The sequence below is a fragment of the Biomphalaria glabrata genome, chromosome 12 (genome assembly GCF_947242115.1).
Source record: "Biomphalaria glabrata chromosome 12, xgBioGlab47.1, whole genome shotgun sequence".
Classification (NCBI taxonomy): domain Eukaryota; kingdom Metazoa; phylum Mollusca; class Gastropoda; family Planorbidae; genus Biomphalaria; species Biomphalaria glabrata.
In genome coordinates, this window is record NC_074722.1 from 6,833,955 (window position 1) to 6,854,460 (window position 20,506).

Here is a 20,506-nt window from a genome sequence, read left to right on the forward strand (position 1 = left end):
TTAACAATTTTATGCGTGCCATAGTGGCATTCATGAGACCCTTTAGGCCCATTTGAGTAGGCCCACCGGGGTATATAGCCAGTCCGCCCCTGACTGTCTATATCAATTTATATGGTGCTGGATTTGATTAAAAGAAAGACTATGGTAGAGGATTCTTTTAGAAACATGATGATTTATTAAAATATATATAGATCTAGATCTTGATAAAAAAAAATATTGATTTTTGTCTAAGTCCATCTAGATCTGTAGATCTATAATAAATTGCTTTCATCAATATTTTTTATTTTAGACACTACAAGTGGTACATTGATTGAATAACTATAAAAACAATTTAAGTTGTTTAGATATAATTATTTTCATCACATAATTTGCATATAGGTAGGTATATTAAGTGACATTTTAAAGTTCAAAGACACAAAGTTGTCTATGGTCTATGGAAATAAAATTTATAATTGAATTTCGAGTCTATTCCATTTTTGGTGATTGTAGTGTAGGGGTTAGAGCGCATGCGTAAAAGTTTACTTCCTTTTTCTCGTGTGTCAAGACCAGGGCGTTTATTTCCACCCCCTTTTCCTGTATTGTATAGGGAGTATTTATGAGTAAAAGCTATTCTTTTTAGGGCAAGGTAAGATAACATGAAAATTTCAATTGACAATTAAAATTTCAAAAAGATCTTATGCCCCATATTATAAGAACTTGATCTAGAATTTAATTATCCCATATATCTATTACATATTGTTTACTTGTAACAATGAATGATTAATCATTAAATTAAATATTCAAACGAGTATCTCAGTCGACTCAGTTGAGAGTTGAGTATCAGTCATAACTATCATACTCATAGTAGTCATAACGAATCATGGAATGAATCATACTTTTTCATTTCTTTTTCCTTGTTTAGTGTTTGATCATTCGATCTAGATCTATTACATAGTCAGTCTAGATCTAGATTAGATCTTTATTAAACACTTAGATCTAGACTAGAGTCTAGTTTAAACTTAAACCAATAGTCCAATAGGCAATATGAATATTCAATACAGATCTTACTATTAACTATACTACTAGACTAGAGTCACTAGAGATCTAGTACTACTTACTAGTAGTAGACTAGTAGTACTAGAGTCTAGAGTAATCTAGACAGAGTCTAGAATAGATCTAGATCTAGTTAGTACATTACTTTCACTACTACTGTCTAGTCATCATGATCATATTCATATAGACTCTAGTATAGATTTTAAATCTATTCTATATTTATAATTTATACTATAAATAGACATCTAGATTCTATTTTTTTTATTATAAATAATATTTTTTACTCTACTGTCTCTACTCACTCTACTCAGACTCAGGCACTACTCTACTATTAGATAATTATTTATTATAGTTATAGTTATAGATTATCTAGAATTTAGAAAAATTCTAGATATCTAGTTGTCACTAGTTACATCCATAGCCATAAAAGAAATAAATAATAAATATTAGTCTACACTAGGTTACTAGATTTACTCTGTCTCTATCTAGAATTCTATATTTTATGTTAGTAATAATAAGGAAGAGATTTGTATCATAAGTTAAACCGTTTCATATTCTAAAAGCGTTTGTAAATAAATTTGTTGAAATTGAAGACAGATGTAATTTTATGAAAATGGATCTGATCTTTAAAACTTAAACCTAGTCTAGATATCTAGATCTGGAATCTCAATATATTTATGTATAGTAGGTTCTAAATTTATTGAGCGATACTAAATTTAGACTAGCTCAGCTGTATTAGTACAAATATTATTGAATTAATGTACACAGTTTCTTTCTAGAAATTTGCTTTATAGATGATGATATTTTTCCTGAGGTTAAGTGCAGTGACAAAATATCCATGCATAGCTTGTGATTTAAGAAATTGAGATAAATTAGCATAATTTCAATTTATTAAAATGAATACTTAAGTAATTGGAATAAAAAAATAAATAAGCACACACTATACTACAATAGTAATAATTATAAATAGGCTTGTCTTTGGGTTGGAAAATTAATTAGAAGTCCAGTATTCATGTGACAATGCAGTCCCAGCTACGACCTAGATATATTTTCTCACATCCATTGCAGACATAACCACTGTTAACTGGTGATTAATTTAGGTAGTGTAAATTGTTTCACTTTCTATGCCTGTCCTCTGCAGTGAATTTTCTTTAAATCTCAAATGTGTATCCAGTGGCCTTTGGCTTTGTAAGAAATCTCTAGTTGTCTTGTTTGGAATCTGCCTGTTGCAAGGGGCTCTCTTTAACTTTAGTTAAAGCAATTTGCGCCTAAGCTGGTCTTTAAAGTGTTTCTGGGAGGCACCTCTGTTACGTTATATAAATCACTTTATTAAATAAATTCATAGTTATAATGACAGGTTGAAATGAAGCACTAGAGCCACTATTCACCCCAAGTTTCCTTTTTTGCCCTTTATATAGTCTGCCACTTAACAGTACTTTCTAGAATATCCTGGATTATTGTTATTGTTTAATTATGTTTTTACATCCCCTGGAATGCATCATACAACAACACCACTGGTAACACCAGTTATTATTAACACCAGTTCTCAGAATGAAGTACAGTAGCAATAACACACAAAACATAGTTTACTGACACCTAATAATATATATATATATATATATATATATATATATATTGTTACGAATCTCACTATTCAGGCACCTGCACCATACACCCCCAACAACTCAGGGCTCCAAACTAATGTAACACTTTAATGTTCGATAAATTACAGCCAATACTGTACAATTGGCAACACGTAACACAGGCTGTACAAATATTTCTCAGTGAACAACCTTAACGCCATATCAACTCTTGCAATGGCCTCTCCGTCTTGTTCCGGGCTTTCACTGGGTTTAACAGTTCAGGACTGACTTCACACACTGGGTTCGTTGTTTCGGACTCAATTGCAGACCAAGATCAAGACGACGCCCGCACTGAACCGTCGTAATGCGCTGTACAGAACCACACCACTGAACCACTCTGTACTGTGCTGTAGTCGACCGGGCTGTAGTGAACCGTCTTGACTGTGACACCTTCGCTCTTTATATAGGGTCCCTGTTGGCCTTCTAGAACCAGACGGAACATCGTTCGACCATTCTGGTTAAATCATATAACCACATCCCTCGTGACGCTCCTGAGCTCTACTCACAGCATAGATCCTTACCGAACTGTCTTGGTCGACCGTCGTAACTTGTCACGGTTGACCGCTCATCTGGTGCTGGTCTGGGGCGATTTGCATCAGCTGTCTACACACACCACTACCCCTATCTGTGTCACCACCAGGTTTATTACAATATAATTATTTCTTCCTTGTATTTCTATTTAAGGTCTTTTAATATTTCAATCTTGTTTTCAACATTACTTGTATTTGTTATAATCATAAATTTAATCCTGGCTCATTTAATAACCCATTGAATGTTAAAATAAAATCCAATTTCATACATTGAACAGATGGCATTTATGAGAAAGAGCAAATTTCGGCATGTGTTTGGCAAGCCTCTGAAAAGAGATGAATGTTATGATGCAATCAGAATCACAAGAACCTCTTGGGAGTCTACATACTGCGCTGTGAATCCAAAGTTTGTTGCAGTCATCACTGAAGCAGCAGGCGGAGGCTCATTTTTAGTTTTACCTTTGGGCAAGGTAATGCTCATCTTTTTGCTAGGTTACCATCTTAATTATACCTAGTGTGGGAGGGGGTTAGTGTTGTGCTTATTTCAGTTTCTCTGTTTTCATAGGTGCTCCATACAAAACTTTTAAAAAATGCATACTAGGCTGCATCAATCTGTGCTCCATTGGAGGAGTCATTTATCATTAATATTGATCAAATCTGAAACTGTTTTTAAAAAATAACCTACAAAACTAGCATATAAGGTTGAATCAGAGACTTTAATGAAAGTAGACAGTGGGGGGGGGGTTAAATAAAAGGGAAAAATGTTACATTTGAGAATTGGCTAGTGAAGTACTTGTAAAAAAAAAAGAATACTTTCACTTCACATTTCAGAACGTTTAGTTTTTAGATGATGATATATATATATATATATAATATTATATAGTGGTACTAATGTTTGACTTTAAAGCTATCTAACACTGTTAATGTTCTACTTTCATAATGTTTAGCTTTGATTGGAAAGTTGGACAGAGACTACTGGGGATAGCACTAGCCAATTGTTGGCAATAAATAAAGCTGAAATGTTGGTTGATTGTTATCTTGAGATTACGGGATTAAAATTGAACCAAGTTAACACTTGAAAAGTAAAATAAAGTGATATTGTTGTTTCTTTTGTCGCCTTTACCTTTCCATGGAACTGGATGAAATATGGCTTTTTCTTTAAGCATTATACATTTTGGGTATTATTGTGCATTAGATATGTAATTATATAAGTACAGGTAGCTGGTGGACAGCAGTTAGTTTTTGTAAAACTATCTTGTTAAAAAAAACAACTTATTTAATATGAATACATTGTTAAAGTGTTGGGGTTATTGAGCTCATTTCAATCTAAAAGGTTTTAAACAATAACCTTTACATTAGAATGTTCACACTCTATTTTAACTTAGGACTTTTATGCATATATAAATATATATTGTTGTATGGGACATTGTGGGATGAGTGCCAAACCAAAGTTTTGTAATTTACATCCAGGTAAAGTCTATTGGCTTTATTTTTGGTTTGGTGCCAACCTAAGGCTCTTAGGTTTTAATTTCAGTGAAGGATGAAATTTGTAATCCATCATTTTAGGGCATCGTTAAGCTCACTCTGATGTAATAGTTATCATGAGCTGCCCCTATTACTCTCGAGTCTTAAAAAAAAAAGATGTTTTTTTATTAACAATCTACTATTTAGTCTTGCTGAAAGTGGAGCATTTGTTGGTTTGTTTTTCAAGATTTTGTTTTTATTCTGTGGGCATAAAGATTCAAGGGTCATTTGTGGTCAGTGACTTAACAGTGAAGTTTTCCTGTGTAATAATTCTGACTCATACTTAAGTCTTTGTACGCTGATGTGGACCATTTAGGAAGACTAAGAATAATGTACGGTAGAAAAAGTAACAGACTGAATGTATTGATTTAGTTTTATGAAGTAGTTACAAACCAATTAGAAGATAATTATAGCATGCCAACAATGTCAGGAAGAAACTAATGACATTGCACACTTTATATCTTGTATATGGTCTTGTAGTTTTCAAGTACAGGACGTTCCAAATAGTAAATTCTTGCTATTGAGTATTGTAAAGAAATATTTGATCTCAAACACAAATCTTTGCTTGATGTTCATATTTGACCATTTGCTGACCATTCTTAGAATTATAGATTTGATTGTTATAAAAACCCAATCTTGCTTTATTTATTGGGCCAATACACTTGAATAAATGTTAGTGCTTTTCAATTTTGCTGTTGTTAGCATATTAATATTCTTAAGTTGGGAGTAAAATTTCCTCTTTCAAGTGCTGACACAAAGTGTGAGTTGTGTGTGTTTGAGAGTACTTTACAAGCTTGCTGATGTTGGAAAAGCTATACAATACATGACTTGATAGCAATGGAGAGGCTAATTCATCTCTCGATATTGCTACAATCTTCTCTAATCAGGCTTTCAGTAAATACTGCTCAAAACAACACAGCTTACTCAAGAACTTGACAACATGGCTCCAAAATAATGTGAATGTAATAAAGAAATCAACAACCAATACTGTACAGTTGGCAACACAAGGAGATATATTTATATATACTTCACTGTACATAACTGTAACGCTGTGAGATCATGCTGGTCTCTCTTCATCTCATCCTGTACTGCTTCACTCAGAGACTCGCTGGACTGACTTTACTGTGGATTAACAGTGCTGGGCTGAATCTCTTAGACTCTGACAAACTATCTTTATATAGGGGTCATCATGGCCTTCTTAAACATCAGTCCTGTTATTTCTTTGAAAAATGGTTTGATAATGCCTTCTTCTGTTAAACAACACTTGCCTTTCAGTTAATGCACATTTACCATGAAGTTAAAAATAAATAATTTCAACATGTTGACAAGATACTTTGTTTTAAAGTTGTTATAGCCTAAATAAAGAAAATTATAAACTTGGTTGTGGTTTAAAATTTGAAAACCCTAGCTAGAACTTTGTTGTAATAAAGTTTAAGCGCAATTGAAACATTTCCTTAGATCTTTATTAGGATCCTGTTGTCATTGTATTACCCAAGCCTAATGGATGGCAAGCTTCAACTAGCAGTGGACACTCAAGAACATTTCACTTCCTGTTTTCAAACATTTGGGTCAAGGAATGTTATTTAACTCATGTATAAATCTTAATGAACAGTCTGATTTTGTTTAATGTTGTTGCATTAACATGGAAGGTGCATAAAAGTTTAAGTTTTTTCTTTTTTTTTTTTAGACCTTTGGAGCAATTCATTGGTTTCTATGACTGACAATTTATGAGGGTGACAGTGTATCTCTTGACCACCAAACCCCCAAAATTGAAAATATTTGGGACAAAAAGAGCAATAAATGATAAAAACCTCATACACTTTAGAAAATATTTGTAGCCATTTAGATAATATAGGATCAGCTTTGGCAGACAAAATAATGTATAAGCTAATGTTACTAAATATGCTAAAAAGAGTGTATTTTTTGTTATAATGTATATTAGATTATGGTTAATCGCACCACATTAAGAAGCTATCATGTTGCACAAAGCGATTACATCATTACATGAACATCTGTGTTGTAAAACAGTATTTGCACTTCTGTTAAAATATGTTGTTGGTTCAAATAAGCAGTTGTCTGATTGACTGGATTTGAATATATTTTGCAGATACACGAGCATTCAAAGACATTTAAGGTTCTCTCAGTTGTTATGGAAAAACTCTCTTTTGAACATTTATATTTATATATAAATCCATATATATATAATTTTTTTAAAAATAATTTTATATGCTATTTTCCTCACTATAAAATGTGCATACACATATTTAACTGCCCAACAATTATTCTGGAAACCATAGCAAATATTTTGTTGACTTTATAAAATGCGGTCACTCTAACCAGTTCATGAAACTAGTCCACAGATACATTTTTGTTGACTTGATAAACTTCGTATTCAATAACTTGAACAAATATTTTTTCCATTCTCTAGACAGGAAGGGTAAATATTGATCATCCCATGGTTGCTGGACACAAAGGTGCAGTGTTGGACATTGCCTGGTGCCCTCATAATGATGATGTGATAGCTAGTGCCTCAGAGGACTGCACAGTCAAGCTATGGCAGATACCAGAGGATGGCTTGAAGGAAAATCTGACAGAACCTGTGGTTGACCTTTGCGCCCACCAGAGGAGGGTTACCTTGCTTGTCTGGCACCCAACAGCGATGAATGTGTTGCTCAGTACAGGTAATCAAGAGACTCTGATATACTAGGCACCTCTGATATGTCAGAGAGACACAGTGTAATATTGAACACATTTGGACAGAGTACAGCTAATGAAATGTTTCTTGCTATGAAAGAAATAGTGAAGTCATGTCATTAGTTGCAGTAGCCTGAAATTAGTATTATAGAAGCAGAATGTTTTGGCACCTCATGTGTTACTGTTAGGTCTTTAAAATGACTGAATCATGTTTGGAATATATATTTGTGTTCCAATTATTGAATGTGTAAAATGTCAGTGGATGAATGTCTTTTACAGCTTTTCCATTTTGTAATATATATCTAGTTACACACAGCTGATGCATCATTTGGTTAGACTTAGCTGATGAAAGACAGGGATAGGGAAAATGTAGGCAGTGATAAGAAGAGTTCATTATAAAAAGGGTTAAAACTTCTAAAAAACCAATGGCCATTTACTGTGAGAGATCCACTCTACTCTTAAACAAGACTATGTAATCAGTTGATTGCAACCAATTTTTCTAATATAGCTTTACTAATTATAAACTATTTTTAAAATCATTGTAACTAAATTTTGGTATTTTAAAGACTCCCTCTTGTAAATTTCATATTATATGGCTAACACTGTATAAGAAACCATAGAAAATAGAATGAATGCACATGAATGGGGTGGTCCTGGTGCACAAGGGAGACTAGATTGTAGACATAGTGAACTATTGCTTTGTTTATGGAGCCCTGAAAACTTAAGAATCCTTAGAACTAAACTATATATTTGTTTTCCTTCCGCCAGGTTCAGATAATTTAATCATCATTTGGAATGTTGGAACCGGAGAAGCCATGATGCAGGTGGAAATGCCGGATCAGATCTATTCAGGCTCATTCAACTCAGATGGGAGTCGCTTTGTGTGCACTTGTAAAGATAAAATCCTACGTATTATGGATACACACTCAGGGAAGACTGTTCAGGTAGGGCTACTCTCTTGTTCTGCTAATCAAGCACATTAACATTATATTAGATAATAAAAGAGACGTACCCATTATAGTTTTCAAAGTTTGTGTGAATATGAGCCATCCACTACTGTCATCACTGCAATTTGACACAAAAATTACTTTAAGAAAATCAAAAAAGAATCAGAAGAGAAGAGAAATTTGCAACACATCTGTCAGAATTTGTGGGGAAAGTCTGATTTTTCTTTTCATTAATACATTTTGTTCTTTCAAAGGACTTTTACAGCTAAATAATCTAAATTATAATATTTGTGGGGACTTTGGGAAACATCTTATTATTAATATTATTTAAAGTGTGTTCCAGTAGAAGGCAGGGCAGATCAGTTAGATTTAATGAGGTTATTTAGCATGTGCTCTTAGACTTCACAGACCTGTTAGAGTAACTGAAATGGATATTATTTTATATTTTATTTTGATAGCTCTTGCTTTCAGCAACCTATAGTACTTTACACTTGTAATCTACATTTAGCAATCTAAATTTAATCTAGGCTACATATATCCATATCTGCAATAGACTACATCTACATTTTTCAATCAGAACAATATGTTTTATAGCTATAAAAAATGTTTTGAAATTTAGCACAAAAAATATTAAAGATTTACTAGAGTAAGCAGTATAAAAAACACTTTTAATATTAACGAGTATTGCTACTAAAATATGAACATTTAACGTCTAATTTTAAAAACCTTGGAGATGTTATGGCATGAGGTGTAACTCTTTTGTTTCAGGAAGGTAAATGTCACATGGGCTCCAAGCCTGCACAGTGTGCCTATCTTAAGAACGGGTTGGTCTTCACTACTGGCTTCTCCAAGATGAGTGAAAGACAGTACGCCTTGTGGGATGAAGTAAGTGCTACTTATCTTGAAAGAAATTATTTTACATCATAGACAAATTATGAGAATCCAAGTTAAAACATGCAATCTTGATTTCACATTAGGAAACTGTGTTGAAGCCAAAGTTGTCAAAACAAACAATTTTATAATTTTTTTTATACTTTATCTTCAGTTGTGATGATTTTAATAGACCCTTGGTCTGCTTATAATACATATGAGTTTAGATGACCCTTTGTCTGCTTCTAAAACACAATGAAATAGTAAATGACTTTAAAGCACATGAAAAGTATCCACAAGTTCAAATATGAATGCACATAAATCCAATAGGAATAATCACAAAAATTGAAACCATAATATTGAACTAGACTTGTTAAGCCAAATTAGTATTATAAATTCAACAAGAATCCTGAACTTCTGTTAGGTTGTATCCCTTTACAAAACCTAGTTCCTACTAGACTAGATAAATCTCAAATAGAACCTTCCAGTTTATTTTTAACTACCGTTGTGAATTCTCTGCACAATCTCTTGATGTCATAAGCAGTAGTTTTCCTTACTAATATTGATTGTGACATCAAATTTCTATGTTTGTAAAAAGTATATACTGAAATAGGCAAGTCTGAGAATCCTATCAATGGAATGCAATGTATTATGTCAATAGTTTTCTTGAGATGCATGACATTGAAAATGTAATGGTCATAGAATATTGTAAATGCTTCAGATAAGTAGTACATTTATTTCTTAACACTAATTGCCTCTGTTTCAATAATTCCATTAACTGAATGTTTCTTACAGAAAGATTTAAATGAACCAAAGACAATTGAGGAGATAGACTCTAGCAATGGTGTTATGTTTATTTTCTATGATGCTGATACCAACATGGTCTACTTGGCTGGCAAGGTGAGAAATACTTTCAGTTCTTCAAGTGAAAAACTAATGAGAAACTGAGATAGAAATTCAGTGAACACATTACACTTAACTATTATAATAGGATTGCTAGAGATTGCTTGTATTGGATTAAAATGTGTTGTTTAAATGGAGTTCTTGGTAGTGTAAAATTAGAAATTAATTTTGTGTTTTGTATGGTCTTGTCAATGTCAGGGTGACAGCATCATTCGTTACTATGAAGTAACAGACGAAGCTCCCTATGTTCACTTTCTAACACTGTACCAGTCCAACGCTCCACAAAGAGGTATTGGCTTCATGCCCAAACGTGGATTGAATGTAAATAACAATGAGATTGCCAGGTAAGAGAAAAGATGAAACTGTTTCATTTTATAAGGAGAGTCTGATTTTCAAGCTGATTACCTTGTTTCTTAGCATCAAGTTGAACTTTTCAAAATTATTCATCTGTTGAAAATTAAAAAAGTGAACTGGTAATGAATTATTTGAAACCTTTCCACTTTAAGCATTCAGTTAAGTTTTCACCTTTCATATTCAAATAGTTGTGTTCTTTCTTATTCATACGGTTCGCTTGTTAAAAATGTTAAAGTTGTTTTAACCTAAATTGTCATGTCACCAAATAACTATTGAAGCCTTTCGATCATATTATTTGTAGATCGCTTTACAAAGCAGATGTGATCTAGCTCATTAATTACTTCTAAAAGGAAACATTTGTTCAACTGTTAGCTATTAAAGCGTATCATCTCAGCCTACCACAAAATAGATTTTAAAACAAAATTTAAATAATTGACTTGTTTTCAGATAAAGAAAATAAATAAACAGTATTACATATTTCATTGGAATCTACTTTAGGTTATTTTGAATTCATTTTACAAGAAATTTTACTCTGGTCTTTGTCAAAACAAAAACAAACAAAAAAAAGTCAGTGAGTTTAATTGGTCAGATTGATGTTTTACATTAGTTTTTTTTTCAGTGGTTTGTTTTTATGACGGTATGCACTGGTACTGTGTACGGCACCTTTTTTAATGTGTGGAAAAAAGTATTACTTTTCTTGTATTTTACTGTTTATTATTAATTTATTAGTAGTTAAAAGTTAGGCAATCCATCACTGAGTACCTGCACCTATTTTTTTTTACAAAAAAAGAAGCACAGTTTTTTGTTTTTTTTCACTTAATATATTTAATATTAATTAATACATTCAAAGAAAAGTAACCAATTATAATAATATTATAAGGCTTGTCTTGTATTTCATGTGAAGCCCCATCTTCGACCTACATATTAAGTTAGGATTATAAGCAATACATAGAGCATATTATTTTTGTTAAATATCCAGAATTATGCCTTAATGACATGTAGACCTGGATAGGGAAACTTTTTTACCTTTAACAGTCAGCTCTGCTCCACTTGTGTCGTTGTTGTTTTTTTATTGTGCCATTTTTTTGGTTGTTGTTTTCTTGTAAATGTATACTAAGATTCTGTGCCTAAAAAGTTTGTGTTTCTTGTTGTTTTTTTCTCTCAGGTTTTACAAACTTCACAATAATGGTTTGTGTGAAATTATTCCCTTTACAGTCCCTAGAAAGGTAAAGCAGACTTAAAGATTGTAAAACTAGGATTGCCTTTTTAAGCAGTATTAATTTATGTACTAAGCCAGATTTAAATGGTTCTTGAGTTTCTGTTACAGGAAAAAAAATAATTCTTCCTTAAGATTTTCTATAATTTGTGTGTGTGTTTATTAAATACTTGCTGATGTGTTAACAGAGTGCTTGAAGACATTGAGTGTGGTTCACTAGTTGTTAGTGACAATTGTGAAGTGATTTGTACTTTAGACTTCCTGTTTTTGTAGATACTTTATGCTTCCTGTATTTTGGAAACTTCAAATGTAAATGAGGATGTGTTACCAGCACACATTCTGGGTGATATGTTGCTAGTGTAGCTGTAATGTATTAGCAGCTTGTGTTATGTGTTGTCAGGAAGTTGTTTACAATTAACGCTTATGTAATCATGACTTGTACTGCTTCCAGTCTGAACTGTTTCAAGATGACTTGTACCCAGACACAGCTTCTGATGTGCCAGCGATTTCGGCAGAAGATTTCTTCTCTGGGAAAAACTCTGAGCCTGTTTTGGTAATAGATTTCTAGAATTACTTTTTTTTTTTACAAATGTAATCATTTTTTTAAACATTGTTACATCTCCCCTCCCACTACAATTTAAACCAAAATATTTTTTTTACATAGAAAATTTTAAAAGTTCTACTTTTTAATTATTTTTTCCAATACGTTTTTGAGATATAGATTAAAAAAAAACATCACATTATAATTTTTTTTAAAGTTGTAACTGGGCTAAATGTTAGTAGGCTATCATTATTGCTAAGATTTTTATTATGATTAATTATTATTGGTTTTGTATAACACATATATTGCATGCTCATTGCACTCAATTCAATCACTTTTTTAAATATATGTGTCAGGAAGGGGGGCATATGGGGTAAGGTATGACCTTGCTGCTTTAGATGCTCAGCAAACACAAATTGGCTCCACATAGATCTTGAAGACAAAAATTTTCTAGTTTACATTCACGTATATGTAATGTCCTGAGCTGATGAGGCAATTCATCTACGTTGACTTGATTCACACCATTAATTCTGTGTCTCTGTTTGTATGTCTTAGGTTTCTCTAAAAGATGGCTTTGCACCGTCCAAGAAAGAGCAGCTGAAGGTGGTAAGGAAGTCCAACATCCTAGATAAAATGCCCGCCAAACCTCAACAGCAACAGTCCTCCAACAATGCAGACGCTGCTGCAGCACCATCATTACCGCCCGTAGGTTTCGTTGTTTAATTTATCCATACTTTCACTTACTTAAAATAGGCGCCATTCTATTCATAGTTTACTTTCTTCTCCACTGTATAGAATATATCATAACTTAACTCTAAACTATTCTTTACAATAGTAAGCTTACGCTATGCTTTCATTTTACTTAATTTGTTTGATATATCTAGGAATTTTGTTTTAAAAAGGAAGTAGTTTACATTTTTTATCAAGTAGCATAAGCATATTCATATTTCATCTTTTTTTTTAAATAGATGTTCATTTATTTTTTAAAAATTAATTCTCACTTGAAGTTCAAACTAACAAGATTCCACTGATGCACAGACCAGTGCATGGCACAGGATTGGAGTTATCTTTTAATCATGTTTTTTTTAGTTCCTGGTATTAAAGACTTTAAACACACATTTTATACTAAGAGAAGCTTTAATCAAAGTTGTTCTTAGGTCAGGAGATTTTCTTTAATTGTATTTGTAATATAGAAGAAATATCTGCATTATTGTGTTCTATTTTGAAATACATTTGAATTTACCTAAGAACAGTTCTGGTGAATTAATAGAAAGATTCTATCTATTTATTCTAACTGAAGTAATTTTTTTTTACTAACTTGAATTTTTTTTGATGACATTTCTGATTTTTTTAAAAAGTTCTATTTAAATAAAATGAAACCAAAAACAAATACATTTTAGCAATAATTTTTGTTAGATGATATGGGCTAGTAAAACTGGACGAAAAAATACCTGGCACATTTAAAAAGAAAAAAAAAAGTAATTTTGTTAATTTTAAAAACGCACCAATTGATTTTTGACCCCAGGGTTTTGACCCACAAGGCATTTTGGACGACTTAAGAAAGTTGAAGCTGATTGTCAAAGCCCATGAACGCAGGATTAAAACTCTGGAGGAGAAGCTTTCCCAATATGAGAGTGAAGAGGAGGCTGTAGATGAGGCCTAGAGCCGCCAACTCTGATCTTTTCACTTCATTTTCAAATGGTTCATGAGACTTTTTATTTTCCTTTTTGTTATTCTCTTGTTCATTTCTCTCACTGTTGGGTTTTGCTGTAGTTGGCACCTGGTGCTCTTTGCTTTACTTTGACTAATTCTAATGATTCCAGCAAGTTGACCCTATTCACATTTACATACCGAAAATTGTAACTTGGTTGTCTTATACATACTATTTACAATGTTCTACTCTAGCCTCAGTATGCATAATTTTATAAATAATGCTTAGAACAAATGTACTGTATTTTGAAGCCACTTTAAAAAAAAATTAATAAAAGGTTCAAAGAAGCAATCTATTATGCCCTTAAACTTCTTCATAACTGCTCATTAGTTGGGTACCCAGTTAGAATCTAACTGAAGGGATATTAAGTGCTTTCAATTTTAACTGGATACAAAGTTGTTTTTTTTAACTTCTGTGATGTGCTTTATAAACTCAATTGCATTTGGACAACTCCAGTTTCATTGACCTGTATTTATTTAAATTTATTTTCGAATCCTTTGCGCCAGGTCTCAAACTTGCTGGAAGCACAATTGTTTGTTGTATCTATTAACAGCTTTTAGAGACAGCATTAAGTTTTAGATTGGAACTTATTATCAGTTGGCTAGACCAAGTTAGAGTTTCATTCAGACAAAGGTACAGATACATAGTGTGTAGTGCAATATAAGAAAGTGAAAGCTGACATATCTTCAGTAGTGCTAATGTATCATTAACTGATCTTTCATATTATGAATAGTACACAATTTATAATTTCTTTAATATTATTCTAAATTTTGCAAAGTTACTTTTTTTTTTTTTAACTTTTTTTTTTTTTTTAGTTTTATTAAAGATTATTACACGTTTGTTTTTTTACTTTAAAAAAATATTTTTTATAAAGATTTTTTTTTTTCACTGAACTACTGATCATTGCAACACTTCTCTGATAGCTATGACCCATCCATTGATGGTTAGTAGTGGCTGAGTTGGGTCTGTATTCAGGCAATGGTTGCCAGTGAGTAGTGCCACATATATTTGATATATATATATATATATCATTGTATTCACCTAATCTCCATGTTGGCTTGCTGTAGTGGGTGTGCTGCTGGCAGTCCTGGTGTGTGTGTGTGTGCACTGTACATGTTTATAGCACTCTTACTAACTTTATGGAGTCCCACAACAGCTAAATATCACATTATGTCTATGACTATTCACCTATTTGTTTTTGGTAATGTGTTTACATAAAAAGTTCTCTATGATTGTGCACTTCCAGATTATGGATTCACCGTTGTGGTGCTTTGTGCTTTTCAATAGTGCTGTCCATTCTTTAATGGCCTTCTATATTTCATCCCTAGTCGTGTTTTGTTGTCCTTTACCTAAATATATGTTCTCTACAAAAGTACACATTCATTTATTTTTGTTTCATTAGTTCACATTTCTGATCAGTCTGATATTGGTGTGACTCTTGCAGATGACTCTATGGAATATTGTTGTTCAATTCCTATTCCTTGTGGCTAAACATTGGTGCTGAACCCATTTTAAAAATGGATATTGTTTTTAATGTTTCAAAGAAGTCGTATCTAGACTGATGTAACAGAAGGGCTTAGTTTCTGGGTCTCTTTTTGGGCATTTAGGTTTTGGGCTTATTGTTGTGGCCTTGACCTAATTGTTTATAAACAATATACTCCTGTGAGATAAAATTGTATTTCTCTTGTTGCGGTATTTGATTAAAATGTATCATTCTTTGCCACATTTGTAAGCCTACTTATGTATTGACCTGAACTCTGTTTTTCTGTCAACTGAAAGTCAGGCTTGTCCTTAAATTTGACTTCATTAGAAGCGTCATTATTTATTCAACTCATTGTCTTATGTTCTCCAGAATATTGCAGTCTTGCTACACACTTTGTTTTCAACACACTTTGTTTTCAACACACTTTGTTTTCAACACACTTGTCTTGATTTATTTTTTCTCAATCCCTAAAATTTGAGATATTAAAAAAAATATAAAAGAAATTTGTCTCTAACCGTAAAGGAAAATAAAGCTAAATGTATGTATTAGTCAGAGTGATGGAGTATGTACATTGATACTGTCTCAGTTTGTTCCCTTAGAATTGAAGAACACAGGAGCATGATCAATTAAGCATGTGCTATTCTAATCATACATTTGGCTAGTATTACTAAAATATATAGATAACAGGCTGCAGGTAACATCATTCTGAACATATCCTTGTTTAATCTTCAAGAGGTTGTGGCCTATGTAACGACCGTAAACGGCTTAAGTAGGTTTACTCAAGTGTTTTATATGTTTATAAGTAATTAGACATTTATGAGGTATAGCTCTTCATGAATAGTAAGTTTCTCTCTTAAAATGTAACAATATCCCTACATAGGCCAGCTTCTAAAATATGAACACATTTAATGCAGGATTACTATTGAGACTATATTTAACAGAAATATTTTAGCACAGACTTGATCTTGAGACATTTATCAATATAAGCAAAGGCTCACTGTTGAGAAATAATACATAAATGTACCTCTAAATCTATACAGTCCATTCACTAACATATATTGTGACTCTTGTTGGTTACAATATTTAATCATGACTAGACACATTTAATGTGATATACCAGTATGTCATACTCTTAGGTTTAGTCATAGTCTTAGGTTTAGTCATAGTATTAGGTTTAGTCATAGTATTAGGTTTAGTCATAGTCTTAGGTTTAGTCATATTCTTAGGTTTAGTAGATAAATATGTCTTTGTATGTCATAACTACATTAAGTTTAAACCACTGTGTCATAACTAGATTGAAAGTTATACTGAGCCTTTAGGTCTTTTTGTTGAAGAGTCTTTCTGTCTTATAGATTTGAAACATTAGTGGGGACTGTATTTGATAGTCTATCTAGAGTTATACTAAAATATACTACAGAATTAGGTTTTAATTTGAGTGGACATAAATATACCTATAGTAGTCTAGCTAGACCTGCACTTAATTGGACATACACAGTAGTCTAGCTGGGTTTAGTTGCCGCAGCTGTTTTATTCAATAAGCTTTATTCCTCATTCTGTTAGAGACAGAATCTTAAGGTGAGAACTATAGAAGCACTATACTGATGAAGGCATTGCTCCCCCTTCTGTTTCCAACTGGTGTGGCTCAGTGTTGAATGAATTCTGCTTGGCTTGTGGTCTTCACCGTATCAAGTTTTTCTTCTTCTTAGTTGCTCAAATTAAACTCTCTGTTTTCCTGGATCTTTGACCCCCTTTTTTTTTCTTATACTCTTTGTTTTGTTTTCTGATCTTTTGTAATTCAAATCCAAGCATATATTTTGAAAATTAGAGATAGACAAACTAATATCAGTGAATTTCTTAAGATGAACTATTTGCATTACAGAACTTTCTCTTGCATAGCTAGAATAGCCACTTGTGTACATGTCACGGTCTGTAAATCTGTTCATTAATTACATTTCTGAAATACTTTTTGACACCTTTTCTCTTTCCCTCTCTTTAGCAGATTCTTTTAAATTGATAACTTATTTGATTTGATTTGATTTGAAGAAAATCAAGTCTGAACAATAACACCAACACATTGATTTAAAGATATTTATTTTTGTTCTTTTCTCCTCTTCTCCACGCTTTGCTGTTTTGTCCAACCCTCAATGGCCATGGTGCAGTCACACAAGCATGATGGGATAGACTTGAAAGAACTTCAGGAAGAGATCATTGAGCTCAAGAACAAGGTGCGCAGACAGGACAAGAGGATTGGGGAGCTAGAAGCTCGTCTGAGTGCCCTGGAACGCAACTCAGAGGAGGAAGAGGGGGGTGAGGTAGCTTAGGAGGGGGGGGGGTTCCAGCTCATAATATCATTCACACCTGTTAGTTGAGCTTTTAGTGGACTATTTGAATTATATATATTAATATCTATATATATAGGAGATATAACAATGTAGTAAATACATTATTCATATGGCATTTTTTTTTTCTGTTCATATTTATTTTATTTTTTTTAAAGCTCATTTTTTGTAAAAAAAAAACAAAAAAAAAAACAATTTTTTTTTTAGCTTACGTAGATGTCTTTCTTAAAACCTTTTTTTTTTTGTATCACTTGTTTGCTAAACTTGAAAAAAAAAAACAACACAAAATCAAGGGCAGCACTGGGTTTTTCTTTTTTATTGTATCTATGTTGAAAGCTAGCTTAACTCACTGTTCTCATCTTAATTTGTAACCTTCTGGTATCTGCAAGAATTAACAGTGGGTTGAGTCCATTGTTGATCTAATGAAATTCAAAATGTGAGTTCAGTCCATCATTGAACGAGAAAGATGGATTCCACATGCTGGCAAGAGTCTTGTAAGATACAGGCTTTTGTTTCCATATTTAAGGTTGGACCATTTTTTTGTTTGTTCTGGGTGGCTTAATGCCAGTCTATGTTTGATCACTTGACTCTTCTCTTAGTACATCACTTGTACCAATCAAAATCCTTCTCTGGGCCTACTTGTACCATCCCATAGGTGACATTATTCCCACTCCTGAAATGACTAACCCCAGTGCTGTGAACGCAATATATAGGAACCCTCAATCTCTCTTCAGGACACATCATTACATACGACTGAAAATTAGAATCCCATCATAAGCCTGACACTATCATGCCATAGATTGCTCTGACCTGTTGTTGACTACTGTATGTTAATATTTGTTGTATGTTGTTTGTTTTATTTGTCATTCATTTAATATGGGTGCTTTTTTTTTAAAGCGTTCATGTTTTTTTGTTGTTTTTTTTTATTTATATGAATATATGCTAAAAAATATATGCAAAAATCTTAACAGAGCATAATTTGTATCTTGGTTGGGTTGATTATTACTATTATTATATCTACACCATCTTGTGTTAGTGTCAGATCTAATCATGGATGCTTCAGTATGTTATCTGCTCTGTGTATCGTGAGGTGATCACCTAGCTTAATCTGACAGCTTGAACTCATCGTCACAAGTCTGAAAAAAAAAATCATTTCTCTCTCTCTTCACTAACATACATGGAGACTTTTTACAATCTTCTATTGATGGATTAGAACTTTGTCTTTGATTTGTTTCAAGATTACATTGAGACTTCTTACTCATTTCTACTGAATTCGTGAGAACTTTGACTTGTTTCAAGATTACAATTAGTTTTTTTTTTTTTTAATGGCCTTCTTATTGTTTATGGGGGCATCGCCCCCCCCCCCCCCCCCAACCTTTTTGCATTCGTTACTGTCCCTCCCAAAAACATAAATTATTTATTGTCTTCCTTTATTTTCACTGCAATTTTGTTTTGATGTACTGAATTTTGACGGAAACTGAAGGTCATAATCTCATCGCAAGTAAATCACACAAACACAAAGTATGAGTGATAGGTAGCTTTTAATTTAGAATTTCCTAGAGCGAATGGACTGAGCCATGACTTGAAGACTTTTCTCTAGGAGCCTCTCATTCAACTGTATTTCTTGTAATGTCATAAAATGTTTTTTAAAGTCTTTTTTTTTTTTTTCAGTTGAATGGTGGCATCCCACCAGTTGTAGCATTATCTAATAACATTCTCTTTGCTAAATCTAGATAGAGCAACATGAAGACATTTTGTACTTTTCTCTGTTTATGATTTCCATGGTTATTTGAAAGCAACATGTACATGTGAACATAATATCAACTCTCTCTATATATATATTGTATAATTGCACACAGTATGTTGCTGTGGTGTTGTAGCCTACAACAAACTTGCATGATATAGTTGCTTGTTGTTTTTTTTTGTTATTTTAACAATAAGTTTCCATTTGTTTCCCCCTAAACTGTCGAGAGAATGAGCTCTTGATTGAATGCCATTTGTTTTTGTATTTAACTTCTTTTTACAATTTGTTTCCTTCACTCTGACTGGTGAGAGACTGGGTTTCTTTATGAATGCCATTTGGGTTATTTTTTATTTTATTTTTACTTTAGATTTTTTTTTAATACATGTATAAGATTAGGATGTCTTCAATTGTGTGCCCTGTTTGTAAGTTAGAATAATAATTTCATCAGCTAGATTATGTAATGGTCATCTTAGAATTAGGTTGAATGAAACAAAGAATGTGGGAGCTGATAAAGTCTTCAGAAATGAAACATAGCTATGATATTCATGGTCCTTATTGGGATCAATTGTTAAATCTTTCTCTCTGTAATTATTTACCACATTCTGGTGGAATCAACGCTGGTATCATCAGTTAGGAGAGAAAGAGTTAATGGGCAACTACTATGGTGACATGGAAACATAGTCAACCCTGACACATCTTGTACAGCCTGATTTCCATTAATTTGTCTTAGGTTACAGCTTGTTGCATTCAATTGACTAGCTACTACTTAGTTTGAAGCAGACAGAATTAATTACTGGAATTCAATCCAATTGACTTAATGCATGGACTGTTCTAGATTGTGACTAGGCTGGTAGAAAGAAATGGATAGTTTCTATGTCTTGTCTGAGTCTCTATTTCTTCACTTGTTTTACTTTGCTAACATTGCCAATGTAAAATAAAAATGAATTAATAAATGCATTGTTTTGTGGACATTTT

The 20,506-nt window shown here is 32.5% G+C and overlaps 1 protein-coding gene across 2 annotated transcripts; it reads left to right on the forward strand.

Moving 5' to 3' along the window:
- The first annotated feature begins 495 nt into the window (after window positions 1-495).
- Window positions 496-20,484, forward strand: LOC106063060 (coronin-1C-A-like). Of its 2 annotated transcripts, XM_013221371.2 has the most exons (12): window positions 496-625; window positions 3,484-3,675; window positions 7,158-7,410; window positions 8,192-8,367; window positions 9,139-9,255; window positions 10,036-10,140; window positions 10,342-10,487; window positions 11,663-11,723; window positions 12,165-12,266; window positions 12,810-12,959; window positions 13,780-13,955; window positions 17,608-17,746. In XM_013221371.2, the coding sequence occupies exons 2-11, from the start codon at window positions 3,484-3,486 to the stop codon at window positions 13,915-13,917; spliced, it is 1,440 nt and encodes a 479-aa protein (XP_013076825.1). In that variant the 5' UTR covers window positions 496-625; the 3' UTR covers window positions 13,918-13,955; window positions 17,608-17,746. The 2 variants fall into 2 exon arrangements, with proteins under 2 accessions (XP_013076825.1, XP_013076824.1); XM_013221370.2 differs by lacking the exon at window positions 13,780-13,955 and having other exon boundaries at window positions 17,608-20,484.
- Window positions 20,485-20,506: the final 22 nt, after the last annotated feature.